The sequence below is a fragment of the Falco peregrinus genome, chromosome 1, assembly GCF_023634155.1.
Source record: "Falco peregrinus isolate bFalPer1 chromosome 1, bFalPer1.pri, whole genome shotgun sequence".
NCBI classification, from domain to species: Eukaryota; Metazoa; Chordata; class Aves; order Falconiformes; family Falconidae; genus Falco; species Falco peregrinus.
In genome coordinates this window covers 22,109,105-22,129,591 of record NC_073721.1, presented here as the reverse complement: position 1 = coordinate 22,129,591, position 20,487 = coordinate 22,109,105, and the positions used below count along the sequence as shown (strand labels likewise).

Sequence of the window (20,487 nt, the reverse complement as noted above, 5' to 3'; positions counted from 1 at the left end):
AGATTTAAATAACTAGACACTGGATAGGAGTTAATTAAGAGATTCTAAATCTCTTCTATATCCTTTAATATGTGAAAGTCCCCCAAAGGCTTGTATTTAGTAATTGAACACATTTGTTTCTTAACTTTTGTTTCTTGTTTTGACTGGGAGATTACCCACACAGAGAAACTAGAGCTTCCTCATCGTCACAGGGACCTGAGAGGACCGATGAGAAGAATCACTGCACACAGTACAGGGATCACTCTTGCATTGGCAAGTAACACACAGGAAAGCCACAAAAGGTGATACCAGTGAACAAACTCCCCAAGCACTGCAGTCCTCAAAAAAACAGTACGCCTAAGGATTGCCTTTAGGCAGAATGTAACTGCATGAAAAATAACTGACTTCATACTAATAATAAACTAATTCTTTATTCTAAAGCAGCGGACTTTGAGGTTGGTCAAACACCCTCAATCTATTTAGAGGTGAGAGAAATAAATGATTCTGAACTTGAAGGAAACCTTCCAGTAGAAGGCTCATGCAAGATGACATAACCTTTATGCTACTGGAACAGATTATTTCAAAAGCTTCTCAGTTCCTTCCTCACTTCACATGACCTCTCAAGGATGAGGTTACCCTTCAGTCTTTTTCTGTTTATAAATATGTGTATTATTCAATGAGAAACATTAGCTTACTAGTTTGAAGCACATTTCTATAAACCGAAAGAAGTGTACTTGCCTTGCAAGGAATCATAAATAGCAGACAAGAAAGATGTTATTTGCATCCAATTGTGAGATCTTAAGTCCATGAACTGAAAGCAAACCTCTGTGCATGCAGTGTTGGTTTTGTGGTGGTTTTTTTAAGGTAGTAGGACTGTTTGGCTTTAGAAATAATACCATTCAAGTTCAGCAATCGTACTTCATCTCAGCTTCCAATAATAGGATAAAGAAGTATCAAAACTTCACAGTAAATGTCTTTCCTGTACTTGATCAATGGACAAATAAAATAAGCATTTTGGATTGCAAGGTTTAATGGGAATCACTGCAAGGAAATTAACTAGCGCTTCTACTAGCTACAAATGACAATGAAATGAGCTTACTTACTGATGCCTATATATCCAAAGATAGAGAAAAATGAAAATATGAGAACAAGGCAGATTTAAAACTAAGAGCTTAGTTCCATTTCATTTGCTATAAACACCAGATTAAGAAAACAAGACACAAGGCAGCTCTGCAAATGAAAGATGACTGTCTTAGGACAACTATGGACAAGAAATATTGTACTAAAATTCATAAAAAATGTTATTAAAAGTTATTTCCTAAATAATAATTCCTATGGTATACCCGTGCCTTGAAATCAAATATTTGACAAAAAGAAAAAAAGATAACTTGTAATTATTTTTACTGAAGTATGTTATTTTCTTTAAAATCCCATGGATTTTCATTTATCTTGTAATGATTTTTACTAGTTTATGTTTAATCTGTTTCTTAGCATGATGGATATATCTTAGCTGTATGCAGACATCTGAGAGAAAATATTCTCAATATGGCATGTTTTTTGGTGCAATGAAAACTAGTCAAAATGAACACAGATCTAAGCTTCAAAGTCAATAGTGCAGATCTGTGAATTTGCACCTATATGTTATGGTACTAAAACATAAAAAAACCTTTGCAGGTAAAAGCTCAGCGCAGTGAGGCTTGTTCTGGATTTAGCATAAGGTATTCATCAGTACAAACTACATACTCATCCACTGGGATATCCAATTTCCACAGATAATCAGCTTTACATCACTGCCAGTAAAATTAGTAGAAGGGAATCATTAATTTCAGTAGAACGTTAAATGCAAAAGAAAGAGGAACTTTATCCAGCAGGGCATACCACTGTATGTGTAAGTGTACAGATGTGATCTCATGTGGTTCACAAGCAGAAGTGCTCACATTCAAAAATGCGACTATATGCTACTGTCAAAGATACGATTTTCCTCCCTTCCCACCCAAGCAGTAACACTTCACAAAGGCAAAAGCCCTGGGATATTCTTGCTTCAAGTATAGCTCCTTTGTTTACAAAGAAAAGCTCAGGCTCCGGCATTATTGCAAACACAGAAGCTGGGCTCAGATGGCCAAGGGTTAAAGCAGCAGTGATACACTCTGCCGTGCCTCCTTAACATTTTATAAACTCAGTCACAGCATCTGGAAAATTTCAACTTTCTGAGCAAAACAAACAATGACTGAAAATAAAGCAGGAGTTGGGCAATCCTCACCACAACCAGCAGCTTGCTCTCTACCTGCCTCCAAACATATGCTCTTCAGTGTTACTTAGTTTTAAAATATAAGCATAGATGAGTAAGTGTGGCAAGCTTATCAACAAAACAACGCAGTATGATAGAAATATTAATTGGCTATTCTCTGCTGTAATATTTCCATACTGAGAGTTAAATTGTTGTTGGGGTCCATAAACTTCAGATGTACAGAAGCATGAAAAGGTAAGCATCTTTGCAATATTTTTATTTTATGAGCATATAATAGGTAAAATATATATTCACTGAACTGCCAGTGGTTTCTCTGTTTTGATAGTTCCTTTATCTTTCATTTCAACATTGAAAAAGTTTCAAATTTGCAAGAAAAAAACCCACTTCATCCAACAGAGTATTTCGTACTATAGCAAATGGGGCTTTGGGGCAGCAATTCCATCAGATGTGTTTAGTCAACAGCTTTGAAACACGTGGCACGCTGGCCTGGATTTGCAAAGGCACTCAAGGAGCCCAGTCCTGGCTCACCTGGGTAGCAACGGCTCTTGCTCTAGAAATAACATCTGCTTTTTGCCAACTTAAAACCTGTTAAAAGACTCCCCTATGCACTACAAGAAGTCCCCATTTGCAGGTTAAATTATTTTTTCTCTCCTTACAGAGTCGGCCTATTTATTTTCTGGATGTTTGAGAACCCCAAGGAGCTGAGGGAAGACTCCTTCATGAAGAAAAGCCTTTTTGACCATAGTCTGCATGAAGCGGTAACCCCCGGAAAGTGAATCATGGCTTCGGTGACCAACAATTTTCTTGATGTACCACAAGGAATACTTACATGGTGCTGTCGCCAAGCTCTTCATAGAGGTTATTGGCAGTGCTGCTTGCTGGTTTGCCGGCTGGTAAAGCCATCTGGATTCTCGCAGTCTTCGCACATTCAGCCTGTCGTCTTTGGTAAGCCATGGAGGGAAGGAGAAATACTCATTAGAGACACTCCATAACCTAACATATGCCAAGATGTAGAGATTTCTATTTTTTCCTGCAGTTTTCAAAACATCCCTGTACCTTATCTTCTTCAAAGAAAAGTAATAACATGGTAATCTTTTCCTGGCTTTTTCAGCTCTTTGCTCTCTCTTGATGGAATCCCAGAGCTCCCCCTGGACTGAAACCTCCTAAGCAGCAGTGTGTCCCTGACAGAGCAGGGATCTCCTAGGAAATAACGTAGGTGCTGCCTTTGACCCTGCTCTCATTAGGAGGTTTATCTATTCTGGCTGCCCAAAGACTAATAGTGGAGATAGTAATCTCTTTGGTCAAGTGCTTCATTCAAGTGCCAATTTTAAACTGTGATTTTAAACACAAAACAAAGTCTCTGGCAAAGTTTACATTATCACTTACAGCTCCTTTCTCATTAGAGTTGGGTGGGAATTTTCTGTCTCCACAGTTTTCCTGAAAAACCTGCTTTTTAAAATGGTTAAATTCACTATGAAACACATTTCTGTTCTCTAACTAGAAAACAAACCCTGTGGTCCCTCCTCATGTGTGTAACTGGGGGAGAGCCACTAAGGTGACATGACTGATCTACCTCGGTTTGCTTTTCAAAGTCAATACTTGATCCTTCCTAGGGAAGCCTCTATACACTCCAGCCTGACATGCTTGCTGAGGAATACCGCACCCATGGAAATACTTTTCTTTGCAGGAAACAGGCAACGTCCTGATCTAGGGTACCTTTAATGTGTGCTAGCATGCAACAATGATATACACTCAGTAGCCATGTAAATAACTTTTAACCTCACCGGTTGTTCAGAAGCAAGTTAGAGTATAGGGAATAACTCTTACTGAATGTCAGGTACCCCCTCCTCTTAAAAATAAAGATTGGTAGACTGTTGGTATTCCTATACAAGCTGTTAGAAACAAAGCTGAAAATAAGTACTTACTCCTTGAATCTGTTTTGTTATGCAGACAAAAAAAAAAGATAAAAAGGCAGGTTAAGTCAATTCCATTTGCAACCATTGTACCAAACAGCAAACGTAACAGGAATAATGAAGTAGATGCTACTGCATTATTCCACACAAAAAATTACAGAATTAATGTTTTTATTTACATGTTTAAAGAATCATAACTTCCAGAGCTGAACAGTATTTAGCTGCTATTTGTGATACTCTTGAAACAATTTTGCAGTTGGCATAAACGTGAATTACAGTGGGGAAAACCGCTTTGGGCTTACAGAAAACAGCTCCCTGCCACATGTACGTACACACACACACAAAGAAAAGTAAGACTTGAAAACAGGAATATACCTTATGATTTTTTTTAACAGATGGACTACTAGGGATACATTTATGTAACTGTTTTCTCCTTTTAACATGTTTCAGGAACACTACAGGAAACATCTTCAGTAGTGAAGGAGTATTATTTTGGTTGCTACTTAGAAGACACTGGTCTTTTGTGATTAGGAAATAATACATTATTTACAGTTAACTTATGGGGCTGTATTGGATAGTATATTTCAAATACACTATTTTATAGCAAAGAATAACGATAACTTCTGGCTTGTTTACAAGTCATAAAGGTAGGCACCGAACTGCACTTTGACAGTGAAAATTTTATAAATTAAGTAAGTTTTGAGTAACTATTATTTTTACAGAATTTAGTAAGCTGATCACTGATACGGAAAGCACTGAAAAATGGACCTACTGCACATAAAAAGTTTTAACAGTGAGAAAATCTAAACATTTCCATTATGTATGACAGTTACATTTATCCCGCTATAATCTCTACAATCAGTGGCAGACTGGAGCACCTACTTTGCCAGAACGTTATCAGGAAAAATACTGAAACTCCCTTTGAAAAGGAGAAAAAAGGCTGTAATGCAAAAACAAACCATAAAGCTGAGGATAGTGTTTGGTGTTGATATTAACACTAAAATTCCTTTTATTTTCATTGGCAGTACTCAGTGATACGTTTTTCATAGAAGTACAGTTTATTCACATTGGTCTCCTATAAATCCAACTCCAAGTCATACTTCTAGACAACAAAAATGTGAATTTTTTTATGAAACAGCAAATTCCTTAAACTTTTAAAAGAGATTGATAATCTAACAGATGTCAAGGAAATATAGTGCTGTCAGGTTTCTTAAAGAAACAGGCGATTCAGATTACAACAGTAACAAAACTAATTGTAGGTTTAAGTGGTTTAGTTGTGTTTCACTGGAAGCAAATTTTACATACAATTTTGGGAGAAATAAAGCAGCTTTGAGATGCACTGCCATGACAATGGTGCAGAAGCTTGTCAAGCTCTTTCATACTCCTTTAAAAGGACTTCTTCCTTGGACTCAAATTGTTTGGAGAAACTGAGATGTAAATATAATCCAAGGAATGCACAGTAACCACCAAGAAATGGCTATCCCTGGCTGTTTTTCTGGTGTCACTAAGGACACTAAGTAAAGTGGTGTCAGACAGGAAAGTGGTCTCAGTCAGGCTGTTGTTTTTTCATGTAGGATAGGCTTTTTAAATGATGACTAACATACTGCTTTGCTAACTCCTAACTGCAGCGCAGAAAGGAAAAATGCACAGGTTAAATCTCTCCTGGTGTATTGTACCACATTACATCCACTGCAGCATTCAGATTGTAATGGCTTTGCTGCAATACATGTATATTAGCTCTTCCATGCCCTCTCCTCCCACAGACTGATGCAACACTGCAGCGGGAGTCTGCAGAGGCACTGACACTTCATTGCCCTCAACACAATGAAGGGAGCAGATGCCAAAGCATTTTACACAGAAACAAAAAAATCCATCAGGCCTCTGGGAACTCCTTCCTACATAGTCCTGTGGAAGAGAGGTTTTCCATGATGAGGGTGTATTACATTCCAGCTAGTTCACTAATTTTAAAATGAAGATAGAAAGATATGGAGGTACAGACCGATATATACAGAAGTTGAATATAGCCATTTACGGGGGAAGATGCATGGAATTATTTATATTTTGATTTTGTAATAATTGGTAATTCTTTGAGAGCTCAGAGGATGCATGTGGAATTAGAAATCTTTCACGCGAAGAAATTAAAGAACAAATACAGAGACTTTAAGTCCAAATGCATTGATTGTAAATGAGCGGGCCTGAAAAGGCTTAGTTGAGAGGAACTTGTTAGTGATGTTGATCTTTTAATTAGTCTATTAGCCTAATTATTTAAACCTCTTGAGTCTGTAAGAGGTGAGTGGAAATATCAAGGTTGTCTCTGGTGTATGCTGCTTTAGATAGCACTAAAATGGCACAAAATCAATTCTTCATGAAACATTTGCAATTAAGAAGCATACAGTTAGGGAAAAAAATAACTGTATTTTGGGATTTAAACAAGAAAAGTTGAGTCCTCTTATTTTGCCCAAGCTACACAGTTTGATTACTGACTTTTTAAATTTTTTTTTTTTTTGGTATGGCATTTAGCTCTGAATCTACACTTGCGTTTCAAATATCTGGCTTTTGATCTTGTGTTTTGGCATGTATTCTAAAACAGTTATTGCACCACAACTTCAGAAAGAATAGCAAGATGCACTTCCTGTGCATTTTCTTTTTTCATGCGCAGCACACGTCAAGCATTAACCAACTCTTGTAACGAGAAGGAAATTAAAAATATTTCTCTGTATAATAATTTCCTGGCAATTAAGGATAATTTTCAAAGCAGTTCTGCTAAGAAATGCAGCATCCCTTCTACAACGTTGCTACCACAAAAAGGAGGAGGAGTACTTACTGTCTGTAGCTGACCATAACTATTAAGATAGCCGGCATACAGCAAAGGATGATTATGACAGCCAGAGCAAGTAACGCGCCTTCTGTGTAGCCTAAGGCTTGTGCCTGTTTCTTGACGTTTGCTACCACGTCTGGGGTGCGGATCTCCAGGATGCGTCCCCCCTGCCCCAGGTATGGCTGAAACTCTTTATTGATATCCAGCAGTTTGCCATCCAGGAACCTTCAATGTCACAAAAGAAAACTATTACAGTCAAGTTCATTAACTGTGTTTGAATTACTGCATAGCTGGGTTAACAACTGTGGTCTGATAAAGCACATACCTCTTCTTTATGTACTTAAGAATATTAGTAATTCCCTGTAATCCCTATGTCAGTGATAACTCCAAAGTACTTGATACCAGAACACAATTTAAACACTGAAGAGGAGGGGGGAGCTGAAGCTTATCCTAATTTCTAGGGGCAAAAAGATTTCCATGCCATTGACAGCAGCCTGGAAAATGGCTTGCTTTGTGCTTTTTCCTTCAGTGGTCTTTGCAGAGGATTGGCTAACCTGCACACATCCCTAAAGACCACTTTGGCCTAGATTCATGATACTCCAAAAGTGGGTAATTTTTAGAGGACTTTCCTCAGCTTCTTAGGGAAATTCTTTGGCTGGAGGGATAGTTACTGTTTGTTCCCTTTTGACTTCCCTTTCAATATTAAAAAGAAAAGGGATTTGGAAAAACTGCACTTTTATTAATCCCACCCCCTTCCCCCCAGCTGCATCATTTCTGAACCTCATTCTCGCATCTGCTCCATCTAGTTAGCCTCCATGTCTCTGCTGTTTTCTTAGACTGTAGTGCTGATACTACATATTGAATTATTTGAGTAAGACTTTCCTCTTAGAGCATGACGGATCGCAAGAGGAAAACACAGAGGGACAATGATCAGATGAACTCATCACCAGTAGGAGTGAACATCCGAGTAGCTGAAAGATGTGCCCTCTCAACATTTGGCACTGTGCTGAGGGAGTTTATTCACTGGCTATCTGACAGCATACTCTGACAGTGCAGGGATGGACACAACATCTCCATCATGACAATTTTTGGGCAGAAGCTGTAGCAGCACTCCTGAGAGATGCAGGAGAATTGTAACCAGGAAACCAATAACACTTTGGGAAATCCTGCATCATCTGTACTGTTTCCTTAAAGTCAGATTGGGGGTCACAAAAGATGACAGACAGAGATTACTGTAAACTGCCTCCCCTTTCTTTTTTTGACACCTTTTCTGTTTTTTTTTTCCACATCTCTCCTATAAAGAGAAGCACTAAATGCTTATAATAAACTATAATTTTAACTTCAAGGGTTCTCCAGATTATTACCAGGTACCAGAACAATCTTGACTAATGTTACTAATTACAAGAACAACAGGCTATCTAGACAGCTATCAGAAAAACACTGACTTCAAGTAGGCCTATAAGGCACACCATTCAGACAGTTAGGTCCTAGGCAAAACTAGGGCATTAGCTAACCAGGAACCATGCACTGCTGTCACTGCTTGCAGCCTATAATCCTGTCCATCTTCTGTTTGTGCATCACCTACAAGAAGGACGTGGAATGACATAGTTAACAAGCAAAGGACAGGAAAAGTCTGAAAAAGGAAATGCAGTGGAAGAAATTCAGTACCTGATCTGCTAATTGGCAGTTTAAAGACAGGTAGGCAAATGTAAACCCTAATCAAATGACCTCATTTCCTGTATGATGTAAAATTTTCTTCTGATTACTTTTTGATAACAAACAGTATGTTTGTGTCATGGTTTAATCTCAGCCAGCAACTAAGCCCCACACGGCTGCTTGCGCACTCCACCCTGCTGGGATGGGGGAGAGAATGGGAAAAGTGAGAAAACTCATGGGTTGAAATAAAGACAGCTTAACAAGTAAGGGAAAACCACACAAGGAAGCCAAGCAAAACAAGGAATTCATTCACCACTTCCAATCTGTAAGCTGGTGTTCAGCCATCTCCAGGAAAAGTAGCACAGCCACTACTGTGACAAACACCATCACTCCGAAAGTTCCCCCCTTCCTTCTTCCCCCAGCTTGATACGCTGAGCATGACATCATATGGTCGGAATATCCCTTCGGTCAGTTGGGCTCAGCTGTCATGGCTGTGCCCCCTCCCAGCTTCTTGTGCACCCCCAGCCTCCTCGCGGGTGGGGCGGAGCGAGAGGCACAAAAGGCCTTGACACTGTGTTAGCGCTGCTCAGCAGGAACGAAAATATCCCTGTATTTTCATCACTGTTTCCAGCACAAATCCAAAACTCAGCCCCATAACTAGCTACTACAAAGACAATCAACTCCAGCCAAATATATCCCAGACAATGAGCAGAGTTTGTTAAAGAAGTTTATTTTTGGAGTTTGAAAAAATATTTTGGCCAAGGCTTTATTTGAAAAAATATACTAGCCAAGACTCTAACTTCTAAAGGAAAATAAAAATTCTTGGATCACTTTTGAAGAGAGGATTGACTGCCTCACAAGCTGCCAAGTAGTAGGCTCCAGCTATAAAGATCAAAGTAGGAGGCACCCATTAGGATGGAAGAGGATCTTGCTGGCTTTTAGCTACCGCAGAACCCCAGACCCTTACATTTACAGTGTTTCTCCTGCAGAAAGGAAGTCAAGTGAAAACACTGACATAAAAAAGCCCAAAAACCCAACAGCTAAAAGATACTCTGAAAGGATTTCTGCATATAAACTCTGCATGTCTAAAGAAATCTGAAATAGATTTTATTATCTTAGTCTGATCACAAGAAATGACACTCCCAAAATAACATTTCTTAAAGGGTGTTAATTTCTTATAATTAATTTCCTCTCAAATTTATTTACTGATAAATCCTTATAGCATTGTTTGTGCCTGGATTTTTTTAAACTTTGGGGAGAATTCATTCTGATCTCTGTGTGTAACATATTAGCTGGATCTCATAAAATGCAGAACAATTCATCCCAAATGATGAAATGGTGCTGGTTTCATAGTACTAACATACTAGCAGCAGTGGCCACTTACAGACCCATAAAGACCACAAAAAGCAACCCAAGGTGTTTTGAAGAATTTCCCTTTGCACTAGTGTGCTCTGCTAATATTCACAACCAACTTACTGATTTCTTCTGCAAAACATTTTCTTGGTATTTGACCAAAAATCCGTTTTTACAGCTTGAAGACCTGCAGTGATGGTTCACAAGACATAAACGGAGCTCTAATTCTTTTGCTGTACGCTAGATGTCACTGGAGCATGTTACATGTCCTTTGAGCTCGCAAAGGCATTCAAGTAGGACAGCATTAAATCTCTGGATGATTTTAACAATCTCTCAGTTAAAATTCTGTTAGCATTTTCTTGACAAACCCTGTTTTAACAGATTCTTAACTCAACCGTGCACATTTACTCCACGATGAAACATGACACATTATGCAAAAGATTCAGACAGGATAAAGCATTTTATTTTTAATGGTGGACATTTTCCACTTAATACATGCAGGAGAAATCTTCTGGATTCAATGGGTTTTTATGCTCCAATAAATCAAACCCTCTTTCATATAAAAGATAAAAAAGGAGGCTGATCATTTTGGTCTGTAAAATTATCTAAGTCACCTCAAAGCCTTTTAGGAGTTTGCGGTAGAGGGAGGAAATAACAAAGCACAGTTACTATTCAGACCCACTTTTGATGTAACCAGACAGATTCCTGATCAATAAAAATGTCGTGTTATCAATCATAACATTCTTAAGGAAAAGTAAGAATCACTTGTTGTGTATCAGTCTTACAAAGTATAGGATAGGGAAAAATCAGCATGACTTGAGAGACACATGGGTTTTCCTCAGCTGGCAGTGATGAAGACAGCACGGCTGTTATGTCCATGACTTCTAAATCATGTCTTTTCCAGCAAAACATTTTGCTTGAATGCAAATATGTGGGATTGGGCTACTCATTTGGGACTTCTGGATGTGAGGCAGCCCATTTAAAATAGCCTGGTAACCAGTATGGCGCAGTCTGTGCATGTGCTGTCACTGTGCACATCTGCAGTAATCCAGCATATCCAGAGCACACTGCAGCTCCTTGAATCTCTTCACTTCATAAGCGACTGTTGGACATGACCCGACGTATTGGAATAACATTTCCCAGAGGTGATTATGGGAGCCTTAGACATCAGCTTTTGTTTAGTGGGGTTTACTTGTAGAAATTCAGCTCTGTAGTTGGTCATGAGCGTGACTTTGCTCAGCTGCTGATGGGCATGAGCCATCTTGGCTCTCCTTTTCTCCCAGCTTCAGTGTAAAGCCAAGCGCCTTTGGGACCCCACCACCACTCTGACTTGTGCCTGGCTGCCAGCACCCACCAGGGTGTCAATGGTGATATCTGTCTGTACCCCAGCAGCACTCCATGTGCAAAGGGGAACAAGTCGCTCTGCTCTACTCTGTCCTCAACTTACCCCACATTCCTCAAAAGACCTTTTCAGGTAATTGTTTTCATAGAGTGAAATAAACTCTGTTAAAACCAGGTTCTCTGCTATGCTTTATAAGCAGAAATGCAGGAGAGTGCTCCCAAAAAGCCTATTTAAGAAAAGCCACAGGTATCTTCCAATGAATAATTATTTTTTAAGTTTTGTTAAAAACACAGCCGGCAGAATTCATGCACTAAAACTGTGCTTTTGGTACAGTTCTCTCTTCTGTATACATCACAAAATTTTTGAACACTTGAAAAATACCTTGGCTAAATTTATATTCCTTATTGCTAATGAAGTTTTTAAAACAGGGGCTCCACCTCTTTCCGACATTCTAGGCTTTCTCCCATCATAACCAGTTTATGAAATGATCCTTTCTCCTATTGATCTCTCTTCTGCTAGGAACTGGAGCAGATTCCTAGCTGGCATTATTGACTGTGACTCCTGGCAACCTCTTCGCAATGAGGGGGCAACCATTGCTACAGTGTCCTGTGACTGTAGCAGGAAGTACATTAAGCCATCCCTCTGAAGGTCAAAACTCCAGGAATGATGGTCACAGAAGGAATTTGTTTGTAGGTTTGGGTAAGCACCTGAGCTGAGCCAAATCTTGAGGTTTACTCACTTGCTAGCAAAATTTTGATAACTTCTGATGTCAAGGTAAAAAATTCTTACATCATTTTTCTCCTTTAGTAAGCTGACGCTTACTCACCTCTACCCTAAAGCCAGGAAAGCATTCCCTGGCATTTTGCTGATTTAAATATTTAAAAGCTTTTGAAGAGAGAAAGGGCGGGGGTGGGGGGGGTGGGGAGGGAAATAAAAGAAAGGAAAAGCTGAAGCACACCGAGCATTTCAATGAGGTTGCTTCTAAGCTGATACCCCATACATTTGCAGACCAGGTAAATGAATAACCTTCCCTTCACTTTTGAAAAACTGCTTTTTATTCTATTTTACCTCTGTTCTATTCTGTGTTTTTCACTGGACACACAAACATCCCTAGAAGGATGTTCCTGTATTTTCACAGGGCACCAAAATGAAGAGGGACACATTTTCTGACCAATAAGACAGTCTGCATCAGAAAAAGGTTCCCTTTATGGAGTTGAAAAAGCTAATTGCCTCCATGCATGGACACTAGCTCACTTTCCCATACTGATAATAGACTTGCAGAGAACTTTCCAAGGTGAGGAGTAAAAGGGTGTCAGGATTTTCTGTCAGCTGTCATCACGGTTATGTACATTTCTTGAACCTGGACAGTACCAAAAAATGTCCTTTTGACCTTAAGCATTTCTAATGGAATCCCACTTTGGCCATATTCTAAACTGGCTACGACTGGAAGAAAACACAGGCCACAACGAATTTACAAACTGTTAAAAGTGGAAAAGTAATGATAAGGAGGGATCAGTAGATAGTCTGTGTGTAAGGCAGTAAGATACGTATTACTGAGACTAATTTTGGGAGTGGGTTGGGGTACAACAGTTACAGGAATACTGCAAGCAGATTTACTGGCACTTTTCCTTAGAAAAAAAAAAAAGAAAATGGTTATCAGGGATTTCTGCTGGCTTTATGTCAGGTTTCCTTAATTTTCACTTCCACTTTTGAATAAAATTGGGAACAAAATCACAGAGACCCCATTCCGGGAATGATCAGCAGCTCTGGCAGTGGAAAGTGGACACATACTCCCAGTGCATCACTGAGACCTAAAAAAACTACGACCATGGAGATACCTACAGCCAAAAAACAGCCACTAGCAGGAAGGAGGCTGTATTGCCACCACTCTGAAAGCTGCTGCTGCTAAACAGCATCTAGATCTTTATATTCCTAGTTCAGAAAGTGATGCTGGAAGACTGGACAGGGTTCAGAGAAAACTGTAAGTGATAAAAAGGATTAAAACATAGCCCAGAGTGCAGAGGTGAAGGAACTCATGAAAAAAAATTAAGAGAATGATGTGATCATAAGCCTAGAGCTTGGTGGGAACGAGGAAGTAAAAGCAGCGATTTTAAGCTTCAGTCTAGCACCCAAAATTATAATAAAACTATGACTGAATCTAGACAAATTAAAAAAAAAGGAAAAAGACCTAATTTTTGACAGTAAAAATAATTACTGTGCAATAACAACCAAAGATTGTAGTTGATTGGACTTTCTTGAGCGGTTGCTTTGCTGAAAGACAGGCTCAAAGCAGAATTAGGTTTGGGAGTTCCTATGGTTTTTATTATACTAGGTTAGACTGATCACAGTGATCTTTTCCAACCTATAAACTCTGAATATATGCAGAGCTTTAGTATGCTATAATTCATCTGTACTAAAATAAAAGCTCGGGAGAACAAGCCCTTTTTTAATCACAGTCCGCTGAGATGGCTCACAGCCATTTGATTTTTAGGCTGCTGCTTTGTACCCCATTGGAACAGTCTGTCCAAGATAAAAAGCAAACACAAGGGTGAAACACGTGTGAAAACCCTCGAAAGATGGTGGCTGTGTTAGAAAAAGAGCCTGTTTTGCATTTTCATTGTTTTAAATCATATGCATAATGCTGAAACACAAAAGTACCATTTCTAACAAAATGATTCTACAGCCATGTTGATGCATTGGCAGCTGCATGGGTTGAGATACTAATTTTGTTTTAGAACCTACCTGCCGCTAGTGATGACTCAGAAAAACCATGTAAAGAAATTACCTTGCTTTCATTTCCTTAATCACATAATCTTTGGCTTCTCTTCTAACGCAGGCAGAGAGCAGTTACTGCTGACACCCAAAGCAGCAGTGTGCCAGAGTGACATCCCACCCGAGCTCTGCTAAGGTGCAGAAGCCCAGACAGAGTGGTACCCTACCAAACTGCTCTGCTGCAGTGACCAGAGCTGGCCTGTTCACAGGCAACACTGTGAGTATGATGAGTTAATAAAAAGCTGTCTCTTATGTTTCATGTGACACTGGCATTTAACTGCTAATTTGGAAGTTGATTGAAAAGGCAAAACAAATTATGAATATAAGTGTCCTGTCTACTACTGCTCATCTCCTCTAGCAGCTGGTGAGATGGGCCCATGCAGATCTGTCTGCTCATCCCACTGGGCACCTGCAAGCACTACTGATTTCCTGCACAGAGATGTACACCTGGGTCATGCCCCAGTATCTGTTTTAGACAGGGTGCACACCAGCTCTCTTCCTTCCCCTTCCCTTTCTTCTTCTCCTTTGGTTTCCACAAAAATGAAAAGAGAGAGACAAGCTCCAAATGGAAACTGCAGAAAGCCTGAAGGTCAACAAATGGAGCACCAAACCCCTTGCTTGGAGATCCCAGAGAAGTTTTGGTACATAGAAAGTAAATTCCTTCAGAGGAATTTAAAATGGAAGCTCCTCCACAGGGCGGACCAAACATATTACAAGCTCTCACAGCCACAATGTCTAAATTACATGAACTGGGGCCATTCAGCTCAAGGGAATGGACTAAACCTAGTAAAGCTGCACATAGGGTAGAGGTGCAGGGACACGCACCAACTGCTTCAAATAGATTTTTCTGTTCCTGTTATGTCGAACCACTTGCTAACAGAGACAGACCAACAGGCTTCCAAACAGTCCATAGAAACATAGGAAGAAGAACAAATAATATACTTACTTAAAAAGTTCATTCCTCATTATAGCTCTGTTTGTTTGTGGGTCAATTGCGTAGACCATGAGGTCAGACTTGGTGTAATCCTCTTCAGAGTACCCATCCCCAAATCTCCGTGCACCAATGGATTCCACCACAACTGTCGCACCAGGAATTTGATCTTGGACATAGCGTTCCAAAATCCTAAAGATGAGATGAAGCCAGAAAGCTGCAGTGATTTATTTGTGCTGATCAAGACTGACAACAGCTCAAACAACATACTAATAGACAAAACCCACAGGCTTAGAAGGATGGTAACCTTCAGAGCACTTTAAAAAAATCTCTGCTCCAATATAACCTCTTAAATGCTGAACTCTTGGGAAAAGCTTAGCAGTGTTAGGAGAGGTCATCAGAAATAGTGTCCTTAAGTCTAGATCACTCTATTTATGACATCAATTGAGTTTTAAATGGCTCATGGGAAACACCATCTATATTTCACAAAAAAAATCCCTGCCATCCTTTTATTAAGCTATATGACTTTCAGAACTCTTCAATTCCAGCCTTACACAGGGTGCATACAATAAATTTTCACCCACAGGAACTACTACTTCAACCATTTTCAGTAGGATATTTCATTTGGTCCTCCAATACTGCACAACATATCAGGTGCCAGAACACCTGCTACTCCAAAAGGCATGAGCAAGTTGTACAGCCGTAAGAAATTTGGAATATCAAGCTGACATGTTTACCACAGGAAAAAAATAAAATAAACCGCATAAGTTCTACAAGCAGAAGACAGACAGGTTGATAGAATTCAGCAGCAGCTATGCCCAAGATAACAAGGCCATAACAGCAATAAACCAAAACAAATCTGTTCTTTTTTCCAAACAGAAGGATTCATTAGATGCTGCCAGAGCACAGAATGGCACACTCTGCAGATATGTGTATAAATTGAAATGTGTCAACGCAAGAGATAAATGCAATTCTAAGAAATTAAAATTTATTAGATAAGGTGATATTTACTGGTCATTTTATCAATTCTTGTCATGATCAATTTTCTTTAACTTTATTACTGAATATTATACCCACTTCATTTTTATTTTTGACAACTGAATGTCCACAGCCATCTTAGTATGCACTTTTGGAAGCCTTTGTTCTAAATTCAAAATCTCGTATTTTTTCTACAGTTTTTCATGCAGAACCGTTTATGGGAGAAGTCTTAAAATGTGACGTTATTCTTAAAGTATTCAAAAAGGCAAAGGTAGAATGGCTGTTTCTAGAATGTTCCTCCAAATAAACAAACAAAAAAATACTCATGCCTATGCCAGGTTGAAATGCCTTCAGCAGCACAAACTGATAGAGAAAGGACCTCACTGAACACCTGAGAAGTTTCTGCACAGATAGCAAGCACACCTGTACCTCAGATATGGAGAGTTTATGCAAAGTTATAAACATAACTCACTATTGCTCTAACAAGCTGCTTTAGAACAGACAAGACCTGAATAAAGTTTTTTAAAAATATGTTCTTTTCCTTCCTCCTTGTTTAGTCCACTACTCTAGTGGGGCCTATGAAACCTGCTGAGTACCTGTAGCAGACTGCTTCTCTGTATCTGCTGCACTGTGCATCCAATGAAAAAAGGAGGTTTACAAGTATTACAGCTCAGCTGGATGACCTTCAGATTCTGTGTGCAACAGGAGAATTGGTACTCCCACCAAGACCGTAGCTGGGGCTGGCAGCCAAGGTGGCGGGGACCCCAACTCTCCCAAGAATGGATGGAGCCAGAAGGAAAATGGAAAGCTGCTCAGACACTGCCATCAGAGGGGCTTTCACCGTGGCTGTTGGGCAAGGACAGAACACAGCTCACAGAAAACGGGAGGAGCGTCTTTGTATACAGACAGACTTGCTAGTGGTGTGATGAGGCTTCCAAACGGACTGAGAAAGGCTAAGCTGAAGCCAATGGAGAGTTTTACAAACAAAGGCATAAACCCAAATATCATCAAACCTGGATAGAAGGGCAAAGAAGTATGGAGAAATAAATAAGAGAAGCTGAAAGTCTAAACACTCGATCAGATCTATGAGTTATGTGGAAATACACATCCTTCTGAGCTAATTTATATTATCAAAATTTCAAATCAGAAAGCAATAGCGGAGTTAGGAGGCAAAAGGAGGGGAATGGGAGGGAACATGCTGCCTGATATGTCAAGGATGCACTAGGGTGAAGAGGAGGATAATAAAAAGTCCTCATAAAAAAGAACATCAATGGCTAAGTCATCACTTGTTTTAAACAAAATCTTTTGCAGTTGCTGAGGTGACATTTTGCTGCTGGTTTTTTCTGACACAAGATTTTCAAAGTAATGCTGTCAAAGCAGTATCACCATGTCATAATTTTTCAAGACCACTGATTCACATTATCCATCCAATTTCTCTGCTCTTTGTGTAAAAGTTTAGCATGCCCTTAAAACAGAAGCTTTTCCATAAGATTTTGAAAAATCCAAGTCCGGCAGACCCAGGTCCTAGACTAGCAGTGAATATATATATATATATATATATATATACACACACACACACATATACCCATAGTGCGGAGACATTTTTGTAGGATAAATAAAAATACAGATCATCTGACACATTGCTACTTGACTGGCTTCCCATAAACAAGCACTCCTGTTGTTTGCAGATATGGCAAACCCTACTCATCTCTGCTTCTGGCACGCACGTAACTGGCAGCGAGGGAGATAACCTGTCACAGAAGCCTCAGTTACAATAATTCTCCCAGGTAAAATTTGACAGAACAAATCTGGGATATGCAGATTGCTATAAAAAAACCATCCAAACATTACATGAATGTAAGTGACTAAAAGAAACCATAACCATCTTTAGAATAGCATTTTGCACAAGGATTCAGATAGACCAAATATATAAAAGATTTACCTTCCTAATTAGAATACAATAATCTTCTGTTGCTGCAGGGAGGGGTGATGCGTTTGTTTCCTTGCACAAAACTATTATTTGATCCAAGACAGAAATGCCCTGTAAGGTTGGATTTTAGAACTGGTAACAACATTCCCTTTTCTCAAAAATTCCTGGTATGGCTTTTGCTGAAATCCATTGCCTTAGAGAATACTTTTGCCTAAAATGTGACTAAAATTTTTGACTATGAGAAACAGGTACACATTGCAGCCATTGGCTTTCACTGACATTGCAGGAAACACCACAAAGTATAGTGGAATGACAGTAGTATTTCATCTGAGGCACACAAATTGCAGTGTTTAGGTCCAAATATATAATAAAAATGCGCTGAAGACTGAAAAGTAGCAATTAAAGAATGCACTTTAAAATAGGGCAGTTCCCTGTAGATTTATTTTAAAAGTAATTCAGCTGAACTTGTGATGCTGAAAACACTGTAGTGTTTTAAAGCTCTACTGAAAGTGGCCACTTGCTTGTAGTACTACCCCCAAGAACCAATTTTTAAAATGCATACTTTTAATAACAACAGTGTCTGCAGTTTTACCGTATTTATCAGCAAAATTTAGCTTAAAATTAGTCTGTCACTTGTTAATGTGACAACGGTAATACCATCCTCCTAACAGCGGTGTAATGAGGGATAGAACCAGCAACTCTTAAGTTGTTGCCTCTTAAGGCAACAAGACTTCCCTACTGCTCTTAGTTCCATTTTAGCTCTGCAGACATAACGTAATGAACACAAATACTTCCCAGTGCATCTTCATTATATATTATATTGCTTTCCAAATTCTCATCAGTGACACCAGTGAAATAAACAAAGGATAAGAGGATTTTCATTGTCATTGAGGACATAACATAGCCCTAAATATCCTGAAAACTCAGAGAGAACTTTTTTTCATCTTTACATGCAAAAGAAACGGAAAGGCAAAAAAATACAGGTACAGTGGTTTGCTGAGCTGTCCCTTGGCTAGTGGCATTCTGCTTCCCAGAACGTTTCTTAACACAGCAGACCAAAACCCAAAATCTGGGATAAGGCACGACGTTCCTGAGCCACACTCAGCACTATGTCCATGGGCTGATACGCACACCTGAGGCATCACGCCGCATGGCAGGGCAAAGTTGCTGCACCCTGTTAGAGGCAGAGAAGGCCCTAAATTAAGGGGGTGCACCCTGGCACCACAGCATCGTGCTGCTTTCTCTCTACAGTTGCATGAATCTGGCATGCCAGATGTGTGCCCCAGCATGTGACAGGTCCTGCTACTGGGAAAGATGTAAAGGACCACTTAGAAGCTTCTTTGCAATCTAACCTGAACGTTCACACGAGTCAGTTAATTCACCTCAGAATAGGAGATACGGGATCCGCTGCACGAGAGCCCAACAGCAATGGCAACTCAACTAGACTAACAGTCATCGTGTAAGATTTGGAAAGTCAGCAGCAAGGTTTAATGACCCTCCATTGTCCCTGATGGAAAAAATGCATGACACAGCCTGAAAGCGCACTACAGCATCCCAGTAGTTTTATATCCTCGAGCTGAATTGCAAAGTTGTATGCATATCCTCTGAATCAGCACACGGGCAAAAGAAACAATTCAATCTGCAAAACATTTTAGATCCTCACCACTGCCTGAGATTTAATTACTGCACAATCTTCTTATCAGAAAATTCTATGGGAAAGAAATGTTTCAGTTCTTTAGTAATTTGTTAGCCTGCTATGTTTCTGAGTCACATAAAAATACTTTTAGGAAATGGGGGGGGAGGGGAAGAAGGTATTCTATTCTTTCTTTCAGGACTCTGAAATAACTGGTACCATAGCCTTATAGGTGCAAGTGTTTAAGACTACATATCCTGCATAACCTTTGGCTCCTCCACTGAAAATTCTATCTCCCCAAAGTAACTTAGAATTAATAGCAAATTCATATTGTAGGTAATTGAAATGCAAGCAAATTTGGCAACAACGCACAGATGAGAGAATTTAGCTCTGCCAGTACGGACTTTTCAAGTGTTTCATTTAACCTGAGTACACTGTCAATTCTGCTCAACTTCAGCCAAATTCTGGCTGTAGTGAGTTTTCGCATGGTTAGTAATTGACAATTAAACTGCTGGATTTTCAACTTTATTTTCACAGATAGGTAAGGACCAATTCCAGCCCCTCCTGTGCAGTTGATGATAGCTTTGGGGGGTGATGCACTTGGGCCCCAGCTCCCAGATGCCTTATTACAACATACGTAGAGCACAGGAAAGGTTATACTACGGTGGCCTCTGGAGAGATGCTAAGCTGCTTTTGAGTTGCAAACACAACTCAAGAAACCCCTGCTAGTCAGCTAAGGCAGCCTGCTTTGTGCTGCAGTGTAGAATAAAGAAGCCAGAACTAGAGTTTATTCCAAGCCTAAGACTATTCCTTCTTTAAAAAATAGCCTTTTGACAAAGTTTATTTCTACTTTTATATCACACACAAGGCACGTGTCTAGCAGGCAGGAGCACCACTGAGCCAATTTACTCTGCATATAATAACATCTAAATTA

The 20,487-nt window shown here is 39.5% G+C and overlaps 1 protein-coding gene across 8 annotated transcripts in view; it reads right to left on the bottom strand.

The window, feature by feature from the left end:
- PCDH15 (protocadherin related 15) overlaps positions 1-20,487 on the bottom strand; it is an 821,537-nt gene that overhangs the window by 19,871 nt on the left and 781,179 nt on the right. For all 8 annotated transcript variants that reach the window (XM_055808474.1, XM_055808447.1, XM_055808438.1 and 5 more), the window contains 3 exons: positions 15,028-15,204; positions 6,965-7,183; positions 3,057-3,167 (listed from right to left, as the gene is read on the bottom strand). In XM_055808474.1, the coding sequence (XP_055664449.1) occupies positions 3,057-3,167; positions 6,965-7,183; positions 15,028-15,204 (507 nt within the window). The remainder of the gene's footprint in view (positions 1-3,056; positions 3,168-6,964; positions 7,184-15,027; positions 15,205-20,487) is intronic.